General features: G+C 41.5%; 1 protein-coding gene across 6 annotated transcripts in view; it reads left to right on the top strand.

Moving 5' to 3' along the window:
* Positions 1-20,101, top strand: part of EPB41L3 (erythrocyte membrane protein band 4.1 like 3) — a 102,118-nt gene that overhangs the window by 46,228 nt on the left and 35,789 nt on the right. For all 6 annotated transcript variants that reach the window (XM_082046336.1, XM_082046333.1, XM_082046335.1 and 3 more), the window contains exons 4-7: positions 12,041-12,145; positions 14,470-14,512; positions 17,957-18,032; positions 19,622-19,840. In XM_082046336.1, the coding sequence (XP_081902462.1) occupies positions 12,041-12,145; positions 14,470-14,512; positions 17,957-18,032; positions 19,622-19,840 (443 nt within the window). The remainder of the gene's footprint in view (positions 1-12,040; positions 12,146-14,469; positions 14,513-17,956; positions 18,033-19,621; positions 19,841-20,101) is intronic.

Raw genomic sequence — 20,101 nt, 5'->3', positions numbered from 1 at the left:
GCCATTAAACTACATTTTCTAGGGAATAAATGATTAGCTGAAAACTTCTTAGTGAAATGTTGCCTCCGGTTCCCTCCTCTTGATGCACCACTTGGACACGAGTCAGGCAACAGGAGCTTGTTCTCTATATGGTGAAGTTTTAAAAAACTTTTTAGTTATGCGCACTCAAATCCAGGCAGTGTAAGGCTCATTGCTGGGTAACCTGTTTGCAAGAGCCCTTGAGAGGGTGATCTTTTACCCATCTTCAGCCCCAGACAGATAGAGGTCTGTTGGCTCCAGGTGTTCTGTCCTTGTCACCGTCCTTGCTGATGGTGCATTGATCCTTCCATGTTTGTTTGTCCTCACCTCAGAGATCCTGCTGCTTCTTACTGGTTGCAGCCAGCACCCAACCTATGCATGCCTTTTAAAGTAGTACTGGGATATAAATCACAAAAAGTGAATGAAGGGCTTTGCTTACACCTTTCCCTTCCCCTAACAGATGGTTAGAATTTAAAACCTCCTGCTGTATCTGGACAACGTGTCCATCTCCCCAGTGCCCATCCTCCCAGAGAAGTTGCTGGTTTTCTTGGCACTAACTAGTCACACTTCTGCCAAGCCTCCCTGCATTTTGTCGCATTTTCTGCCCCATTTCTGTTGTTTGAGTACCTGTTACCTGCTCCAGCTCCCGACTGAGCTGTCTGAATTAATCTCCAACTCTGTTGTAGTTGTTCCCATTTCATAGATGCTGTCTCCATGTTAACACTTAGAATTGCTGTTTCCAGACGAAAACTAGTAAATGTTCACTTTATTATCATTTTCTAAAAATATTAGTTATCATATAAAATCCTAGCACCTCATATGGGTGATTCTTTTTTTCCAGCTGAGCCCCATGCAGTGTTCACTGGGTTGCTTTTATGCTTTCTTATCTCTTTTTGTTGATACAGTGAAAAAAAATATCAGAGATGGGACTGGTTGGTGAGGAAATAACTGCTTCTAAAGCAAAGCTTTGATAGGGAGCGAGGTCTGTCTCTCATGGCTTATCTTGCTCTGGCAGAAATGGTTTTGATCTGAAGTGGATAAACCTTGGATGTAGCTTAAGAATAGGCTGCGTTGTTTTTCTTGACAACCCCAGCATTAATGGTGCGATAAGGTACTCCAAATCTAAAAGCCTGATTATTGTGCTGCCTCTCCTGCCTCAAGAGCATCTTTCTGTACTATGGTTTGTGTGATGTGAGGTTTTTTTTGTTCTTGTGTTTTGTTTGTGGTTTGTTTGGCTTTTTTTTTTTTATGGGTTTTTTTGTGTGTTTTTTTGTGTTTTTTTTTTCTCAGCTCTAACCTGGCAATGTAGGTCAGGGAGAGCTCTGTGGCTTTTAAATTCATATGGCCAGATTACTCTCTTAATCGGACTATGTTGACAGTAGAGCTTTTTTCAGCTGAAAAGAAACATAATGTTTATGGTTGATTTTTGGTGATATATGCCAGTAACTATTTATAGTACAGGTAATGGTTGACTCCCCTCTCTGTGTTGGTGCTAGGCTTGTACATAGCAGTTACACAGGAGAGAAGAGTGTTTGCTGTGCTTACCCATGTACAGGTAGAATAAGGAAAATATTTATATTTATAACCCCTACTGCTGTAATGAAACCCAAGAGACCCGCTTGTGTTAATGCAGAGTGTCTTGCAGGAGGCAGTAGGGCGATCAGGCGGCATTAAGCCAGTGGGTCAGCTGCACATCTTGTTAAAATCCAAGCCCAAACAATGTGTTCTCAAGAAAGCTGAGCAAGGGTGGTACTTTTTCTGTTGAAAAGCCTCAAAAATCGTGGACTATGGTTGATTATTTTATGTCAAGATATAACAAATCTGTGAGACTAATCAATGTGCTGAGAATTGAACTGCTGCTTGAGAAATAGTATCCACTGTTTTCTACCTTGATCAGAGAGTAGTACTTGTAAGCTCTTACCAGATCTCAATTTTTACAGTATGAATTCTGTTGATGCGCTTGGGATGCCCAAGCATTTGATAGTCATCACGTTTGATGGATATTTCTGTAGCTGTTGTGTACATGCAGCCATGGCTGTTACATTTGCATGTATAAAGACACACTCCAGAGTGTTTATTATTTCTCAGGTGCCTCCTTTTGCTGCTTTGCATTGCCACGGTGTGCCTGCTTTTTTTCTGAGCATGCAAACTGTGTAACACACACGTCAGTACCCTTAGAGCTCATGTGATGCCACTGCTGTTGTGATCTCTGCTGCTGATGTTGAAGGCAAAAACCCTAATTTGGTTTGATGCCAGAATCGGGACTAGGTCACCAATCCTCTTACTGGGATTTAGCAGTCCACTGGGTTTTTTTAGATTAGTGTTGGCTTTTTAGGATTGCAAGCTCAAACGGCATTAAAGAAGGTTGCCCCCGATAAAAACTATGCCATGTTATACAATGTCATTGCTACTTGGTGCAGGAATGTAACTACAGCATAGACACTGTTATTTATTTATCTAAGCACTTGTATTAAACACTTAGAAGATAGGTGTCAGAAAAGGTTATTTTCAGGAATGGTAATACATTTCAATGTTCTATATTACATTAAATATCAATAACCTGATAAATTATAGTGCTACCATGATGGGAAGAAAAAGAAAATGATCAGTCGTCACTGTATGTCAAAATACCTGCTAGTCTACTGTAAGTTTTCTAATGTGGTATTCATTTCCATGTGGGATAGAGTTCTAAATTAAAAAGCAGAGATAGAGGCAAAATACTACTGCAATTTTTATTTCAAACTATGAGAATATATTAGTCACCTACTGGGATGTATATGCAAGTTCACACATTAAAAAGTTAATAAGGGAACAGAACATTTGGAGAGCTTGTGTTGGCGTGCAGCTTTCAGGAAAAGTATTTCCTTATATGAAATGTATTAACATTGGGGGCAAAAAAAGCCTTTTTAACACAGCTTTTATTAAACTAAATCTTTCTGAAATTGCCTAGTACTTAGTCCTCCCTGCATTTGGCTGAATAGTTCATTCAGTGGATTGTATTCAGAATTGTGACCTGGGACATTTCCAAATGCAGTTTGCCAGTGAGGTATGTAAAAGATTAAATGGTACTTCCTCTTGAGAACAAAAAAAAATGAATGTGTTTTGCTTTGAACCTTTTCATTGCTTGTATTTTTTTGCCACATGAAAGGCTGGCAGAAAGGCCTTGTTTAGTGTCTCCTAGACATGCTGGGAAACTGCTTACAAACTGGATGAGAGTACTACATCCATCCAGGGGTTATGTGTGTCCTCATAGATGTTCATTTATAATACTCCATGTATGCCCAACCCAAGACTTTTCCTTAAGAAACTTGAAATATTTGGATTAAAAAGACAGGATGAGTTTATTTCTTTTATCTTTAAACTGTTCTCTGTCTGTGTGGAGGAGGAGAGAAGGGTATTTGTTGTTTGCTTTGTCAGTCTCTGTATCTTAACCATTGTCTTTGGTGTACAGCGTTGTACTGGTAACTTCAGCAAATCTTTTGTTCCATAGTAGAAGTGAATTTATTTAAGATGTTTTGTATAATGCCTAGAACATAATTCTCAACACACCTAACTAAATGTTAATGTTTCTGTTTCTCCCAGTGCCACTGCAAGCACAGCAGTGGATGCAGGGACCTAAATTCCAGTCGCTAAGTCATGTTAAGCCTTTAAAAACTCCCATCCTGCAAGTTGTACATGTAATCTCTAAGATGTGCTTCAGTAAACCAGAGGAAAAATTGTTGATTTTCTGCCAATTAACACTCCAGTAAAGATTCTCCATCTATTCTTCTTCCTGGATGCTCCCCATTTAGCTTCTAGCTGGGGACTTCAGTTGAGAAACGATGAATTTGAAGAAATTCAAGGTTTCTTTTCTCTTCTGTTACCTTTCTCCTTCATCCTCTTTTCCCCATGGAGAGAAACTGCAGAGAATTGTAAACAACACAAGAGCAAATCCTTTGAAAACACAAATTAAAAATGTAGAAAAGTGAAATGAAGTTAAACTTCTTTGGAATGACTTCTTTCATTTATCTTCCCTGGGAAAAATAAACCTTCTGCTATTTTTTTTTTCACCTTTAATCAATATTTGTTCGAAAGCACATTCTCTCTATTTGGAAATTTTCTGGCCTGAAGTGCAGTGATTAGATTCTAGAATTTCTCAGTTCATCACTTTATATCTTGACCAGCTCAAAATCTTTCAGAAATAAACATGGGAAATAACATAGTATGTAGATTTTGTTTAATTCACAGATAAAAATACACTCCTTACCAGAGTGACTGTGTGATTTTAAGAGCTCTGATTGACTCTCCACAGATGGAGAAGTGCTGTGGTATGGTCACCAGCTGCTCTGCATTTGGAACCACACTGAACATTCACTTTTAAATTCGTATATGTTTGTGCATACACCTACTGCACTCTGGTGAGGCCCCACCTGGAGTTCTGTGTCCAGCTCTGGAGCCCTCAATACAGGAAAGACATGGACCTGTTGGAGAGGGGTCAGAGGAGGCCACAAAAGTGACCAGAGGGCTAGAACAGCTCTACAGTGAGGACAGGCTGAGAGAGTTGAGGTTATTCAGCCTGGAGAAGAGGGGGCTCTGGGGAGACCTTATTGTGGCCTTTCAGTACTTAAAAGGTGCCTACAAGAAAGATAGGGACAGACATTTTAGCACAGCCTGTTGTGATAGGACAAAGAGTAATGTTTTTAAACTAAAGGAGAGGAGATTCTGGCTGGACATGAAGAAGAATTGTTTTACAATGAGGGTGGTGAAACACTGGTCCAGGTTGCCCAGAGAGGTGGTAAATGCCCCATCCCTGGAGACGTTCAAGGCCAGGCTGGACGGGGCTCTGAGCAACCTGATCTAGTTGAAGATGTCCCTGCTCATGGCAGGGGAATTGGGCTAGATGACCTTTGTAGGTCCCTTCCAACCTAAACCCTTCTATGAATCTATATTATGTGCATTACATTATGCACATATTTGCCTATGCATATTAGCTTATGACATATATGTGACATTCCAGGCCCTTCCCCCAGAAATGATGTTCTCAATACAAAAGTGATTTTGGAAGCCTGCATACACTTGATCACTTTAGCTTGCAGGTAGTCGCTGTTTGCACAAGTGATGGTTTTTTGGGCTTGGTTTTGTTTTGTTTGTTTTCCTGGGATTGGGGGTATTTTTGTGTAAATTGGATAATTCACAAGGAAGGAATGAGAAAGTGTGTTGTCAGGAGACTGGAATTCACCGGCTTGGAGACTCAGCTGGGGGAATTTGTGGGGAGAGAGTGCTCACTGTGGCAAGTACAAAGTGTTACTGACAGCCAGTTAATCGTTTACTCTTGTCTGTGTTGCAAGAATAATTGCAGAAGTTGCAATATGGGGACGGAGAAACTTGCCCTACTGCATGCTAGTTATTTGTTGCCATAAACATTTTAACTTTTATGGGTGTTTTCCTTGCATTTGCACAGAGGAGACCACCATGTGGCCCATGCAGTGCAGAAACCAAAGTGTTGACCAAAATAGCTTGCAAAATGCAACTTAAATCAAAAGAGTAAAATAAAATCAGTAGTCTGGACAGAATTGGAATTTTTTGCATCATGCACATTGCAAATGAAAAAATAAGCTAATACTTCCTCACCAGAAAGAACAGGGGAAAAGGAAGAGGTTAGTACAGCCACATGCCATTACAGCATGCAAGGCTAGAGCCAGCCCACGTGTTTATACAGTGCATTGTTAAGATCCACGGGAAAGTGCAAATGCTAATTAGGAATGTGAACCAGATAACCTCAACATCAGTTAAAGTCCAATTATCCCTACCAGGATTTCATGATACTAATCTGTTTGTCCTTCTTCCAGTGACTCCAACTAGAGTTATTACAGTAATTGTACAGAGTTTAACACCAGGCCAGTGCTAGTGTGGTGTTGCTTGCTGGCAGCTTGACAGCTTTTCTGAGGAAAGTGGAGATGCTGTGTTTGCATATGTATTAGTGCAGAAAGATATATGCAAACTCTTTCCATTTAAAATCCAGGCTTACAGCTGTGATACTTTTTCATCTTGCTGTGCTCCTTGACTGAACAGAAAGGGAAGTGAAGTTTCAATTCCTTGGGGTGCCCTGACCTTGCGGTTACTGTGCAGTGGAGATGATGGTTTATTTGTGGCAAAAATGAATCCTGTGATAGCTGTTTGGCTGTGAGATTCTTTCTTCAAGTTTTCTCTTGCCTGTAAAATTTGATCTGAATGTGATCTCTTGTAATTGCTTTCAGATGGGAGGGACATACCTGCATGCTGCAGAGGGCCCTTGCTCAGCATTTTGCATCCACATGAGTCTGCAGCATTGGATGCAAAAATAGAACTGCTCCAAAATACAACACTTTGGAGGTTGCAGTAGCTTTCATTTCTAGAAAGCTGAGAGGGCCATTTTCTGCTCTTCAGCTCCTCCTCGTTCCCTATCAGTGAGAGGAAGGTAATCTGCTCATGAGTAAAAATAGACTACTAGAGTAGACTAACACTCTACACTTTAAGCAGGTATATGACGATTAACTCCTTAGTGTCTGTGGAGGTGCACAGGGATCCCATTATCACAGCCGTGCTGGTTGGAAGGGACTGGGGAGGCCGTTTGGGTCAGGTCAGCTGTGGCATTACCAGGCCAATGCCTTGAAACCCCCCAAGAAAAGAGGCTCCTCAGCCTTGCTGAGATACTGGTGCCAGTGCAGCATTGCCCCTCTGGGGAGAATCTGTCAGACATAGGGTTGGATTCAGTCAGGCAGAATCGCAGGTGGCAAGAGGTCCTCAGCACAGACACCTCTTTGCTGGAATAAAGCTAGGAAAGATGACTGGTCCAGTAGGCTGGAGGTTACGCAGCAAACAACAGTTTGTTGTTTGGTGTGAGGGTGCATCAGTTAAGAGGCTCAGGCTGTATCACCAAGGTGGGTTCCAAAATGCCCCACAAGAAGGTTGCATATGGTCATGTTTCAGGGGCAGGATGGCCAGACTGGGAGCCACAGAAGTTTGAAGGACACATTTCTGAGAAACAGTGCCTTCTGGCATGGGGCAGCCAAGACTACAGTCTTGCACAGAGGAAAAATTTGCCCCTTGGAGGCATCAGTTCTGGATCCTGATAAATTTTTTCTCTGGTTCAACTAGCTTCCAGTCTGGGAAGCATTGTCCAGCATATAACATTTGAAATCTTTCTGATCTCTTCCCTGTATCTCATTAAATAGCAAAGAGGGGTCCTGGGGTCTTACTAGTGCCTACATGACAAGGAAGTTGGTGTCACATCTTTGTTGATTGCTCTTTTCCCATGTAATTATCCTCATTGCTTATCACAGTAACATGATTTGGGTAGCCTGATTGCTGCAATTCAGAGTTTATTGTTACCTGAGTGTCATGCTGGACAACAAGGTGAGCAAGAGTCAACAATGTGCCATGATGGCTGGTGCCATGATGGGCCACATTAGGCAGTGTTGCCAGTAGGTTAAGAGAGGTGATCCTTCCCCTCTATTCAGCACTGGTGAGGACACAGTTGGAGTACTGGGTCCAGTTCTGGGCTCCCCATTACCAGACAAACATGGACTCACTGGAGAGGGTCCATCAAGAAGATGGACTGGAGCATTTTACATATAAGGAAAGGCTGAGAGAGCTGGGACAGCTCAGCCTGGAGAAGGCTCAGGGAGATCTTACCAATGTGTACTAATATCTGATGGGAGGGGTAAAGAAGGCAGGGTCAGACTGTGCTGAGCAGTACCCAGTGCCAGGACAAGAGGCAATGAGCACAAAGTGAAATAGAGGAAATTCTGTTTAAATATAAGAAATAAAAGGCTACTATGAGGGTGGTCAAACACTGACACAGGTTGCCTGTGCAGGCTATGGAGCCTCTATCCTTGGAGATATTCAGAGCCCAAGTGGACATGAACCTGAGCTACCTGCTGTAGGTGGCCCTGCTTGAGCAGGAGGGTTGGAGTAGGCAGTCTCCAGAGGTGCCCGCCAGCCTCAGTGATTCTGGGATTGTATTGATGCACAATACATTCTTTGTGACTGAGATGACAACGTAACTATAACAAAGACTTGCATTTTTTCACTTTAATAATGTTTGTTTATCATAACTACATTACAGCTTATGGGCTTAATCATAATAAAGGAAAACTCATTATTTTTCTTCGTTAAGAAATAACAGACATGATACCCAAAAGTTCACCAATAAGAATAATTGAATTTATAATAATCTTGTTATCCAGGCAGAGCTAGGATGGAAGTACTTAATTTTTGGATTCCTCTCTGTCAGTGATGTACAATGTGTTATCTTGTTGTGGTGATCTTGTAAGGAGCCAGGGGTGTGATGGAGGGATATGAGCTGAGGAAGCCAATGTAGAGAGATTTGAATGTGGACTCTTTCTGGAGAAGCCAGTCACAGGACGGGAGAGCCTTTTGTGGCCTTTGGCCTCCCAAGGAGGGACAAGCTCAGCTCCAAAACCGAGGATAAGCTGGCAAGGAGAGAGGCAGCTTCTCCTCTCCCCTGCGTGTGGGAGTTGCTGGTGGGTGCAGATGTGCCAAGTTTGCTGCTGCTGGCTCTTGTCTCTGGGAGCTTGATCAGGAGTCTGTTTATTCCCATTCCAGCTTCAAGCAAGAGCTGTGGACTTTATAGAGCTGCAGGGAGGAGGCTGTGAAAAGTGTAAAGTTTTTGCTCCCAGACTTTTGTACTCATTTATAGCATTTAATCTATGTTTTGCATTCTTTCTATAGTCTTGATTTCCCAAACCTAAAGCAAAGTGCCTCTTTTTTTTTCCACATCTGCACATTTCATTTCATCCCATTCATGCCTGAAAAATAGCTAAGAATATTTCTGAAGGAGAATCTCACCATATTTACCTTTCAGAAAAACTCTTCTGTTATATGGACAATATTTGATAGCACAAAGTCTGATATTCTTTAATTTTTTTTAATCCACATATTTTGGATTGCTGAGAATTGGTTGGCATTTTTGGCATTAACCTGTGATCCACAGTAACCAGCAGTCAGTCTTTCATTTCCTCAGACTTGTCACCCCTAAATGGTGCAAAGCAAAGGTTGAGGAGCTGTATGACTTTGTAACTTGACTTTTCTCTCCTCCTCTTCGTCCTAATCTATCACTGGCAAAGCAATTTTACCTATACCTTGTCTGTCATGCTTATTTGGGCACATGGTAAATTAAAAGCAATTAACAAGAGCACAGGATGTCTGTTTAGTTGCTTTAATTATGTGTTCCTAACTAAACCTCTTAATTTCTCATGGATTAATCCAGTAGTTTTCCTTCACTGTGCATTTGTGCAATGTTGTTCTAGAAAGAGGGGGTGTGTGCTAATGCTGCATAGTTACAGAGCAGCAGAGCTGCAGATACGCAGGTACATGAGGATTTGGAGGGCCTCAGTGCTGGCTATGTTGCCAGGCAGCCCCCACTCCCCAAATGATAGGAGCCCCCTAAATCCTGCTCCCACAGGTCAGCTCTGACCTGGGAAGAGGCACTCAGGAGTAGCAGGTGGCAGCCGCAACATGTGAGGCTCATCTGTCTGGATGCCGGTGGGCATTTCTGTGGAGAAGGAAAGTGGTCCTGTTAGGATTTCCCCTCAGCCATCACCACTTCACACCTGGTGTCTGGTGAAGAGAAGACCCTGACCAGGAAGGGCTGTTAGTTATATGTGGTATTTCTGACATCTTCTGGCAGGGCTTTCCCATATCCTCTTGTGAGAAGAGGCTGAATACAACTTGAGCATCTTCCTACAGTAGGAGGAAGATCCATTTAGTCATGGACAAAAAATGAGACGTGTAAATTTTTCCAGGCTTGCCATACTTATCCTCACCTGTGATGTATAGCCAAACAAGAAATTCTGAGCGCTGGGGCTTTTTGTGGTCAGTTGGTTGTTTTTTATTACAGCACAGCCCCACACAACTGTTTCCTCCAATTCGTTATTAAAACACTGTACCTTGCAGCTTCTAGCTAGTCTTAGTCAAAGCTGACATCTATGTAGCTGCATGGATCAGCCACATAAACCAGCTCCTGTGTTGGCCTCATATGACTCCTCTTAAGAGGACATTGAAGTGTCACAATTCAAATACATATAAATGGTGCGATGGTGCAGACATAGTGTTTCTCAAAGCAGATGTCCTTTAGAGTTAACCTGCTTATTTCATTCATTATAACTACTTGGTTTGTTACCAAGTAGAAAAGCAAGAAATTTTGAAAAATACAGCATTGCTTGCTTATAGCAGAAATGTGACTATTTTGGCTTGAAATCTCCAAGTTGGTTCCTCTCTGCACACCAGTAGTCAGATCTTTTCTTATCCACCTGATCCTCTCCATAGAGCCTCAAGTATAAAACCACTAACCTTTTATTATTTACTTCCAAGTATGGGCCGTGAAGAATTAGCTAAACATTTGTTTGAAATTATAAAGGACCTGGGGTATATTTATGCTTCCTACGACAGGGTGGAAAGTGTATGACAAGTAGAACAAGGCCCTCGATCTGTGAGCTCAAATGATGCTGGAAGTCACCGTAAATGAAGTTACAGCAATACGCTCACAGTACACTTCCGTGCCCGTTTTTTTCTCGTTTGGAGAACACTTGCTAGACTCTTACCAGCCACACTCTTCAGTTTCTCCATTGATAAAAATGTAGAGACTATATCCCTGCTTCCTTTCTCATATGCCATCAGAGCCCCAATAGAAATACCACATTTAATATAAATTAGGATACACTGCATAACCCCATCGTGTCTCATAATGTTTTCACGGGGTGTTAGGAAGCAACATTCAACTCCTCTTTTTTATTTTTTCTTTTCTCTTGGCTTGCTTACCACTTCTAAAATAGTTTGAGGCCAGTGTTGGGCTCCACGGGTTTGTTGGCATAGCTGTGTCAGCTTGGATTGTGAAATGTCCATCCCCCCACGGCCAAGGCTGCTGGGCTGGCAGCACCGTCCAGGCACAGATCAGTCAGCGGAGGTGCCTAAATTCAGAGGCAGCGTTCTCTCCTCTTTTGTGTTAGCCTCCTCCTCTGCCTTTGAAGCAAGTAGCGTATTTCCATTCTGTTTCAAGTCACGTGTGTGCCATGGATAAAGAAACTGCAGTGCTGACAGCAACTAAAATATTCATATATCCATGTGTTTGATATGAAGAGGGGAGATTTTTTTTTTCCCTTTAGCTGAGTTGCACTTAGGGAAGCAGGCAGTGATGAAACAGTGGCCTAAATGATTTTGAATTGTTTATCATAATAAATGCATATCAAAGTTGGCACATGTGGCTTATAAAGAGGATGTTTCTCTCTGTGTTTGTTTTTTTGGAGAGTTTTTCTCAGTGTCATATAAAACACTGAGACCTAGGATGACCTGAATTTTTACCATCCCATATGAGAGATACGACAAAGCTTTTGCTAAGGGTGCTGGCTGTTAACAGTGAGAGATCATCTCATCCAACGTATTATCAGTAAAGAAGGTTACTGGGACACTAGAAACTCTTTTCTCACCCAGCTACCTTCCCAGGGAGGGCTCTTCTGGTGATTTCAGTAGACAGTATATTGCATTTCCTCATATATTAGATAAAAAAGGATCCTGGAATTAGTTTGCCTTGTTACTGAGGCAAGAAATATCTCCATGTTTGTTTTTTTCTCTAGTGGGTCACCCCAAGTCACAGCTCTGATAGTCCCCGATCAGGAATATTTCGTACTGTTGTTTGCTGCTACTGTTGCACACAAAGAATGCTTGGGTTTGCTGCAGTGTGACCTCAGCATGCATTTGAAGTTGCAGTTTCTGAAAGACAGAAGAGATGTTTTCATTGAAACTTGAAACATGACATGTATTGACTTATTTTTATCTCCTCAAGAAGACATGAACTTTTACGGAAAGCAGATTTGCCACATTCAGCAGATTGTTAAGACGGTCAATAGGTTTCAAAGATGGAAATATTGAATCAAATAATTTTGAGGTTATTGATTTGAGGATTAAACATAAAAGGTGTTATTTTAATGCTTACGTTACTTTATATTGCAAACGCGATTTTTTAATTCCTATTCATTTCCAACAGAAACGTTCCAGAGGTCAAGTGCTATTTGACAAGGTGTGTGAGCATCTGAACCTTTTGGAAAAAGACTACTTTGGGCTAACATACAGAGACACAGAAAACCAAAAGGTAAACCACAAAACTGTTGGTGGTCTTTGGGATGTGGATGTCAGAGCTTCCCTGAGACATCCCCCACGCAGTTGCAAACAGTCCAGAACTTCTTTTGATTTTCTTTGCCAAGATCCATAGACATAACTTGAGCTATTGTTTTTTGTAAATGCCTCTTGAGAGCATTTCCTATGTTTCCCTGGCTTCCTTCTGTGTTGACTATTTATGACATGAAAGAAGTTAATCCTATAGCTGGTTCTAGTATGATTTATTTCATTACTGCCAGAGATGAAAGTCAGATTTACATTCATAGATACACTACTAAACATATAATACTAAAATATGGCTTTATCATACTGTGGTTGGGATACCGATAGGCAGGAGTTGATTGACTGCTCCTGCTAACTGCTAAGATAAAGTGAGGCTTTAAGTCTTACTTACTTTATCTGAGTGTTATTGTTGATTTGGCTAAAGACATAAGTCTTCAGAAGCAGTTGGCAGCAGTAGTGAATCACACTCTGCTTGTCTGCATCTCAACTTCAGTATTATAAAAAGCTGTGTATTAACAGTGTCCAAGATGATCTAATGTGCAGGTGAGAGAGATAATATATATATGTGTATTATTTTGGACATGCTATGATGAAAGAGAGAGTATCAAAGGATAATTTAAACTACGCTGTGTGGTTTTGGCATTTTAATTTAAATAGTTTGAAAGAAACCAGTAACAAAACCTTTTAGCAATATGTGCTGTAGCCCAGCAGGTGAAGGATTTTTGTGCTTTGCATGGCCTGAAGCTATTACTGCTTCTTCAGCTATTCATGTCTTGTAAGAACAACAGTTTTATTTTCTAGGCTTACCTTTGTTTCAGTTATATATCATACAGAAGAAAACAGTCCTTTTTTTCTCTATTTTCTGCTTTCTTTACAGACTTTTAGGTATAAGGATTTTGTTTCTGATTCAGAAAATCACTTAAGCAGACACTTGGTCCATGCCAGTAAAAGATAACTCTAGCATATGCTTAGTTTTGAGTTGTGTTAAAAGTTATACAGGTGTTTAAGAGCATTGCCAGATAGGTGTGCTTTCCTGTTTTGGAGAGAGGAAAATGTATTCATTATTAACAGGTAGTTTAGAAGTACTAAGCATTTGTAGACTGCCAGTTACTTTACAGAGCTAAACAGCTAAAAGAATAATAGCTGCCACCACATTTATTGATCAACATGCATATCCTCTGCTAGATAATGTCCAGCCACACAATACGTGTCCATATCACATGTCATCTTTGAAAACAGAAATCCTGATGAATCTTTAATTTCTTGGTGCATGGTGTGCTTTTGTGCTCAGCAATAGCTGGAGCTCTCCAGGCTCATGTTTTGCCCCACAGACGAGGTTTGGACAGCTGCAAACTGGTTGTTTTTGTTTAGGGGGGGATTGTTGTGTTCTGCTTGGTTGATATTTCTCTAGTATTTTTTTTTCTCTGATGCATTTGTTTATCTTTCTTTGGAGAAAGTGGAACTTTCCTAGGGAAAGAAAACTTTTTGTTCTGGGCTGTGTCACACATTTTAAATGTTAATTTCATTCTGTTAGAAGGCAAGACAGAAGTGCAGGGCCTTTTTCTCCCAGTGCCCAAGAAGCAGATACGGAGCAGGCTGCTCTATAAATTGCAAGCTCTGGCTGCAGCAGTGCCACCGAGAGACCCCAAGCTCCTGTGTACCTCTTCCAGGAGAATTTCATCTGATCCTCAACATCCATGGAGTCAACACAGTGATAACTCCCCACATCCTCAGCAGGGGTTTTGTCTTCTGTGGTCACTGAGTTCTGCACAGCATGGATGGGGGCAGTCACAGTGCTGCCTCTAGTTGCACCTTGTGCCCAAGCCATGTTGCAAATGGGGCAGTACCCTATGCCACACTGGTTGTCCTCTAGCAAGGCGTTTCAGCCCTTTCAGGATTAGAACAAAAAAAACCCCAACCAACCAGCTAAAAGAAAAAAAACAAAACAAAACAACAACAACAAAACAAAACAAAACACATGAACACCCCCCCCACACCTAGTAGCTAGTAGAAGTTTTGTTTTCCCATTTGGAAAAAGGTTTCTGTGCATGTATTTTACTAATTTCTATTTTTTAATTTTTTATTTTGAACCATTCAGCCTCTCAGCATCTGGGAAGGTTAATAAAAATCCTGTTTCTACCCAGAGACACATCTTGAGAGTTAGTGTTACCCCTGCCTATTGCTGCGTCAAGGAGAAAAGGGGTGTTCTAGCTTTGATTCATAGCTCTGTTTTAATAATAATGTTTTTTTGTGTTTTTTAATTCAAATTGAAAAAAGGAATCATTTTATTTGCAGAACTGGTTGGACCCCGCCAAGGAAATCAAGAAGCAGATCCGAAGTAAGTTTGTTATCGTTCATGTGTTTCTTTTAGCATGTCTGGAAAAGTTTCATTCTGGTGTATCCAGACCCCAAAATCTACACAATAAAGTGTTTCCCTCCAAACTGCAATCTGTGTCTTCAAAGACATTGGACGCTTGTGACACAAGCAGGGATGCGAGAGGCAGAGGGGGCTCCTTGCCGCACGAGTGGTGTGTCATAGTACCACCTGCCCATCACTGTCCAGCCCCTCTGGTCCTCTGGGCTTGTTCCCAAACCGCTGGGGTCACTACCCACTTAAAGGGCTCGTGCCACCGGGGTGTCCCAGCACTGGAGGCTTAGCAGCCCTCTCTCCCCAGCCCCTCACCACATCAAAGTCTATTTCACAGTCTTCTTTTGCATCCTGTCACGGGTCTCTGGCAAAGGAATTACCCGCATCTTTTAGGTATTTTAGACCTTAATGAACATAGGCAGTTACTAAGGCTAATAACGCATGAACTTGCATTGCTGAAAACAACTTGACATTTGCAGAGATGCAAAAACCCAAAGTTTGACATTAAGCAACATAACCTTAGGGTCTAGGCCACGTATATAAATTATTTCTTTGCATTACTGATATTTAAATCATATCCAGTAATGCTGCTTATGCCCCATACTGAAATACTTCACTGGTACAAAGATAGCACTCTATCTAAAATATCTTTCCTTCCTACGTTTCAGAAGCTTGAACTTTGCTCCTAAAATGACCATTCAGTTCACAGAGAGCCAGACAATTTTCTGCTTCACATGAATATTTTAAAAAGCTCGGTTGTTAAATTTGGCTGTCTGCTACATTAGAAATTCAAAAACCTCTCAAGAGAAAACCTTGTCAAGACTGCCAAGCTCAAAATTTGACCTGCCTTCTTTTTCCCCCACCTCACTTTTTAAAGTTGATGAAATATTTGTGTGTCTTCTTTGGGCAGCCTCAGTAGTTTTTTTCTTCACATATTTTGTAAATGATCTCTTCTAGCACTTGTGCTTTCACAAACAAATACCTCTGGTAGTTTGTTGGGTCAGGCCTGGCAAGGGAATTACTTCCCTCTTCAAGATTCAAAGAGTTAATTTACACCGGCTGCAAAACTTCCCTGCTTACTGTGAGCAACCACAGTATTTCACCAGTATTATTTTCATTAAAAGCAAGTGATCTGCAATAAAAAGTAATGAAAATCTGCCTTTTTTAATCTCTTGAGAAGATGGATCTGGAGATGAAGGTGCTGTAGATGTCAATGAGTCAGGTTGCGCAGTCAATCCAAGCAGCTCAGCTCCACACCACTGGTTTTAAAGGCATTTAATATGTACCCAAACCATGAGATAGACAATGAAAGATTGTGACAGCAAGAGATTAAGCAGGGCAGAAGAGTCTCGTCCTGGACTTGACACAGGGGACAGTTGTATTTGCAGAAGATGACAGCTATAATTTGCTTGCTCTGTACAATTCATCGCAGAAGTTTAGAACAGGATAACGGTGGAAAAGGAGGGCTGTTACCCATTATACTTTCCAAAACACATATTTATAATCCTGCTAAGTACTGGTTCTGTTGTAGAACACTCAGATATCTGTTATTCCACTGCAGACCACAGAGATTTCATCCCAGTGGTTGAGAACTGAGGCTGTTGCTGTGCGTGTGGCCCCTGGTTCTAACACCATTAGTTTTAACCCACTAACTTGCACAGCGTTAGGTTTTTTTTAAGCCCCTGTAGTCGGGGTGAAGGTCTCTTACTCTAGTGTCTTAGCCATCTGTGCTACATGACAGGCTATATCATAGGTTCGACTTATTTTGTGTGTGCCAGAGGAACACATTTTTGTTTTCCCTCTGTGATGGGGCCAGTTGTCACTCGCCCACAGGCTCTGCCCCCACCCTGGGGCCAGTCCACTCCCTGGTGAGACCGTGCCCCATCCTCATTGCCAGCCAGATTTTCCTTCCACTGGCTTTTATGGCCCAAGAGAGTTGAAAAGTTCCTAAAATCAAGGAGCATAAAAGTCTTAGCAAGGGCTGAAGTCCTCATGGTAAACATCGAAGTCTTCTTGCACATTAAGCCTGTTTTCTTGGGTGTGTGGATGACCAAAGAGGATGGGGCTTTGCATGGATTAAATTTCCTTGTTGCCTCTAAACAAACACTCCCCAAGACCCAGTTATGATGACCATGCAGTATTTCCAGGCAAGCAGACCTGTTCAGCATATAAGATGTCTTACTGAAGAGTGTACCAGATACACCTCAAACGCCCTGTTCTTTAGGAGTTACCTAGGCCCAAGGTGCCCCTGAATTACAGATCATGGGAAAGCTCTACCCTGTTGAGTTTATATAGAGTCCTGTTTTTCACAGTGTTCACAAGCACTTCCTCATTATACAGCCAATACAGACTTTTCAAGAGAGATCTATTTATTTCTAGTTAGATTTGTATTTTGACATCAATACCTTTCAGAAAACACAAGGGTCATTACTTTGGCTTTTGTTTCCTGACTACAGAAATACTGTAATTTATGTGGTAGAAGTACAAATAAGAGGTATATCCCACAACAGAGCCTTCAGCGAAAAGTCTTCTTACTGGAAAACAACTGTGTTGCTTGTAAGAACACTGTGGTTTGGCGTTTTGTTACCGCTTTTTATTTGCATTTTGAGATGAACTGGTATAGCCTGTCCCTTTTTCAAGAATAGCTTTTATATTTACATGCTATGTTGAACTCTGGGTTTTGGTTTGTTTGTTTGTTTGTTTGTTTTCAGTTTTGATATTCTTTCTTTACAACATTTAAAGCTGACGCTCCAAAAAAATTTCACAAACTGTGGTGACACAGGCCAGTATCCATTGCATGAGTCACCTAAACTGACTGAAAAAACTCAATAAGAATTCCCCAGTGTTATGTACTGGTTTTCAGTCAAGCTCTCCATGTCTGTCCTTGCAGTTTTGTCTGCACAATAATTTATGTCTGTTGGAGGCAGGAGCTATGTGCTGAGACAGCACTCAGAGAGGATGCTCTGAGCTGGTTTGGGTGGTCAGACCTTGGCACATCACCCCAGTCTGGAGCCCCTTCGTACTCTGGCTCGTGGCGTTTCCAGCACCTCTGTGTTTTGGCTTTTTGTTTTTTAAAGCTTGTATAGGCTGTGTTTTCAGATGGTTAATTCCAGTAAACATTGTTTTTGGATTGAGGGGGTTTTTAGGGTTAGTAATAAATCACTGCTCCCTTAGGGACCTCGCTTCAGTGGAAATACTGCCAAATAAGAAAGGAGCTCTATAATCTGATCCAATACTGTAATTGGGAGAGAGAAAGTAGTATCTTCAGAACAATGTATGGGAAAAAGATACTATTTCCTGTTTTTACGAATTGCCTGGCTGGAGTATTTTTTTAAGTCTTCTGGTAATCAAACAGCATAAGCATCTCTGTTTACACTTGCAGTGGACTTTCAGTGAACTTGTGTTCTTTTCCAGGTGGTGCTTGGCAGTTTGCATTTAACGTGAAATTCTACCCTCCAGACCCTGCCCAGCTATCTGAAGATATTACCAGGTATTTAAAACATCAAATACCTTTATAGAAGGGGCTTAAGTAGCCCTACTTGTTAGCACTTACATTTGAATTATCCAAGAAAAGAAATGTTTTCTATTCCCCTCAACTTCCTTTTTCTTATGAGCTTATGGAAAATATGTAATGCTTTGGCAGAGAAGACACTGTGAACAGTGTCTGCCCTCTGAGCTAAGACGACTCTTTCTTTTCTATAATTTAACCCTAAACCCAGGCTTTTCCAATGTACATGTTCCTGAGCATTGATTTTAATTTTTACAAAGATGCCCGATGCCCAGTTTTGCCAGCGATAACAAGTTATTATTGTTGGTATAATGGTAAGCATGGAAGGAAAGAAGTGGGATGAGAATAAGCATGCTTGTAAATTTCATATGTCATTTGACAAGGTAAGCAGTTAATGTGCACGACATAGGGAATATGGTGGTAATGAATGGCTGCTCCCTGCTATCCAAGTCAGGTAGGTCTGCAGTTTGCACTTTTGCTTTCTGGTTTTATGTGCAAATTGCAAGCACAACCCATAAAAACACCACCAACAACAAAAACTTCGCCTGGTTTCCTCCTTGACTTAAGGAGCCATGATGAGTTTTGTGCCATTGGCAAGCTGTTCCCTAGCCTGTTGTAACATTTTGCAACCTGTGGATATTTTTAACCTTCATTGCTTTGTGGACTACTTGTTGCTTAGAAGGTAGCATGAAGGTTTTGGCCGAGATCAGAGGTCCCCTTTCCTAGGCATTGTGCAGAAAGACAGAGTGCCAAGATTTCCCACCTAGAGAGAGGTCTTCCAAAAGAAAGGATCGCTTGTTTCCTCTTGTTGCCCTCAAATCTCCCTTGAGAACTCCAAGACTTCACCACCAAGCCAACACACCTTACGTTTTTCTGTTTTCTCCTATGTGGTAATCTCTTGAACTGTTCATCACTGTGGTTTTAACAGCATTTACTATTTGAATGTATTTTTTTGAGAAAGCTCAACAGTTTGGTCAAGAGACAACTTATGTTTTTTGAATGACTTGGAGTTTGGCCACCCCTCAATGAAGAGTACTTGGCTCTTTTGATTATTTTTTCTCCTTAAAGAAAAGTATCATCAGGTAGCTATATATCTTAGTGATCTATGATAGAAGCCAGGTATGTTTAATGGTAATTCTCCATCTAGGTCACTAAACAAAGTAATAACTTATTTTATCAAGAAATCTCTATGCGGCTTTATAAAGATAAATTAGGCATTTCTACCCTTAGGCAAAGGTTGGGGTTGGGTTTGTTTTGTTTGTTTGTTTATTTTGGTGTTGTTTGGTTTTGTTTTGCATTTTATTTGTTTGGGTTTGTTGGGTTTTGTGGGTTTTTTGTTTAGTTGGTTGGTTTTGTCTTTTTGGTTTGGTGGGGTTTGGTTTGGTGGTTTTTTTTAATTATTTTTGTTTTTTAATTAATAATATCCTTGTTAACTCCTGAAAACCTTTGGGCTTGGGAATTGTCTGCAAATTCACAGAGGAGCTGAGGCCTCTGGGAACTCCTTGGGCCGTGCTACTTGGGATGGAGCTGAGGAGCATCACTTTCTAAGCCGCCTCGGTGCTCCGTTGCAGGTACTACCTCTGCTTGCAGCTGAGAGATGACATCGTGTCAGGTCGGCTGCCTTGCTCATTCGTCACGTTGGCTCTGCTGGGCTCCTACACCGTGCAGTCGGAGCTTGGTGACTACGATCCCGATGAGTATGGCAGTGACTATGTCAGTGAGTTCCGCTTCGCGCCGAATCACACGAAAGAGCTGGAGGACAAAGTGATCGAGCTGCACAAGAGCCACAGGTAGGCGGAGGGCATCAGTGTAGGCTGGAACCTGCCTTCAGCTACCATCCTACGGCATCAGGAAGTATTAAAACCTGCTGCAGTATACCTAATAAGAACATTTTTTTGGACAAAGCTCCTCTCCATATCATTGGGTAGAGAAGAGCTTTGCAGTGTGAAAGATAACAGGGCCTGCACCAGAGCTTTGACTCTGGTAGGTACCCAGCTATCTAAGGGGGACAGTTTAGTTCTGACAGGCTGAAAATATTTTCCAGCTGCTGG

This window comes from Streptopelia decaocto (genome assembly GCF_964273445.1).
Source record: "Streptopelia decaocto genome assembly, chromosome: 2".
In the NCBI taxonomy this organism is placed as follows: Eukaryota; Metazoa; Chordata; class Aves; order Columbiformes; family Columbidae; genus Streptopelia; species Streptopelia decaocto.
This window is presented reverse-complemented; position numbering and strand designations above follow the sequence as displayed.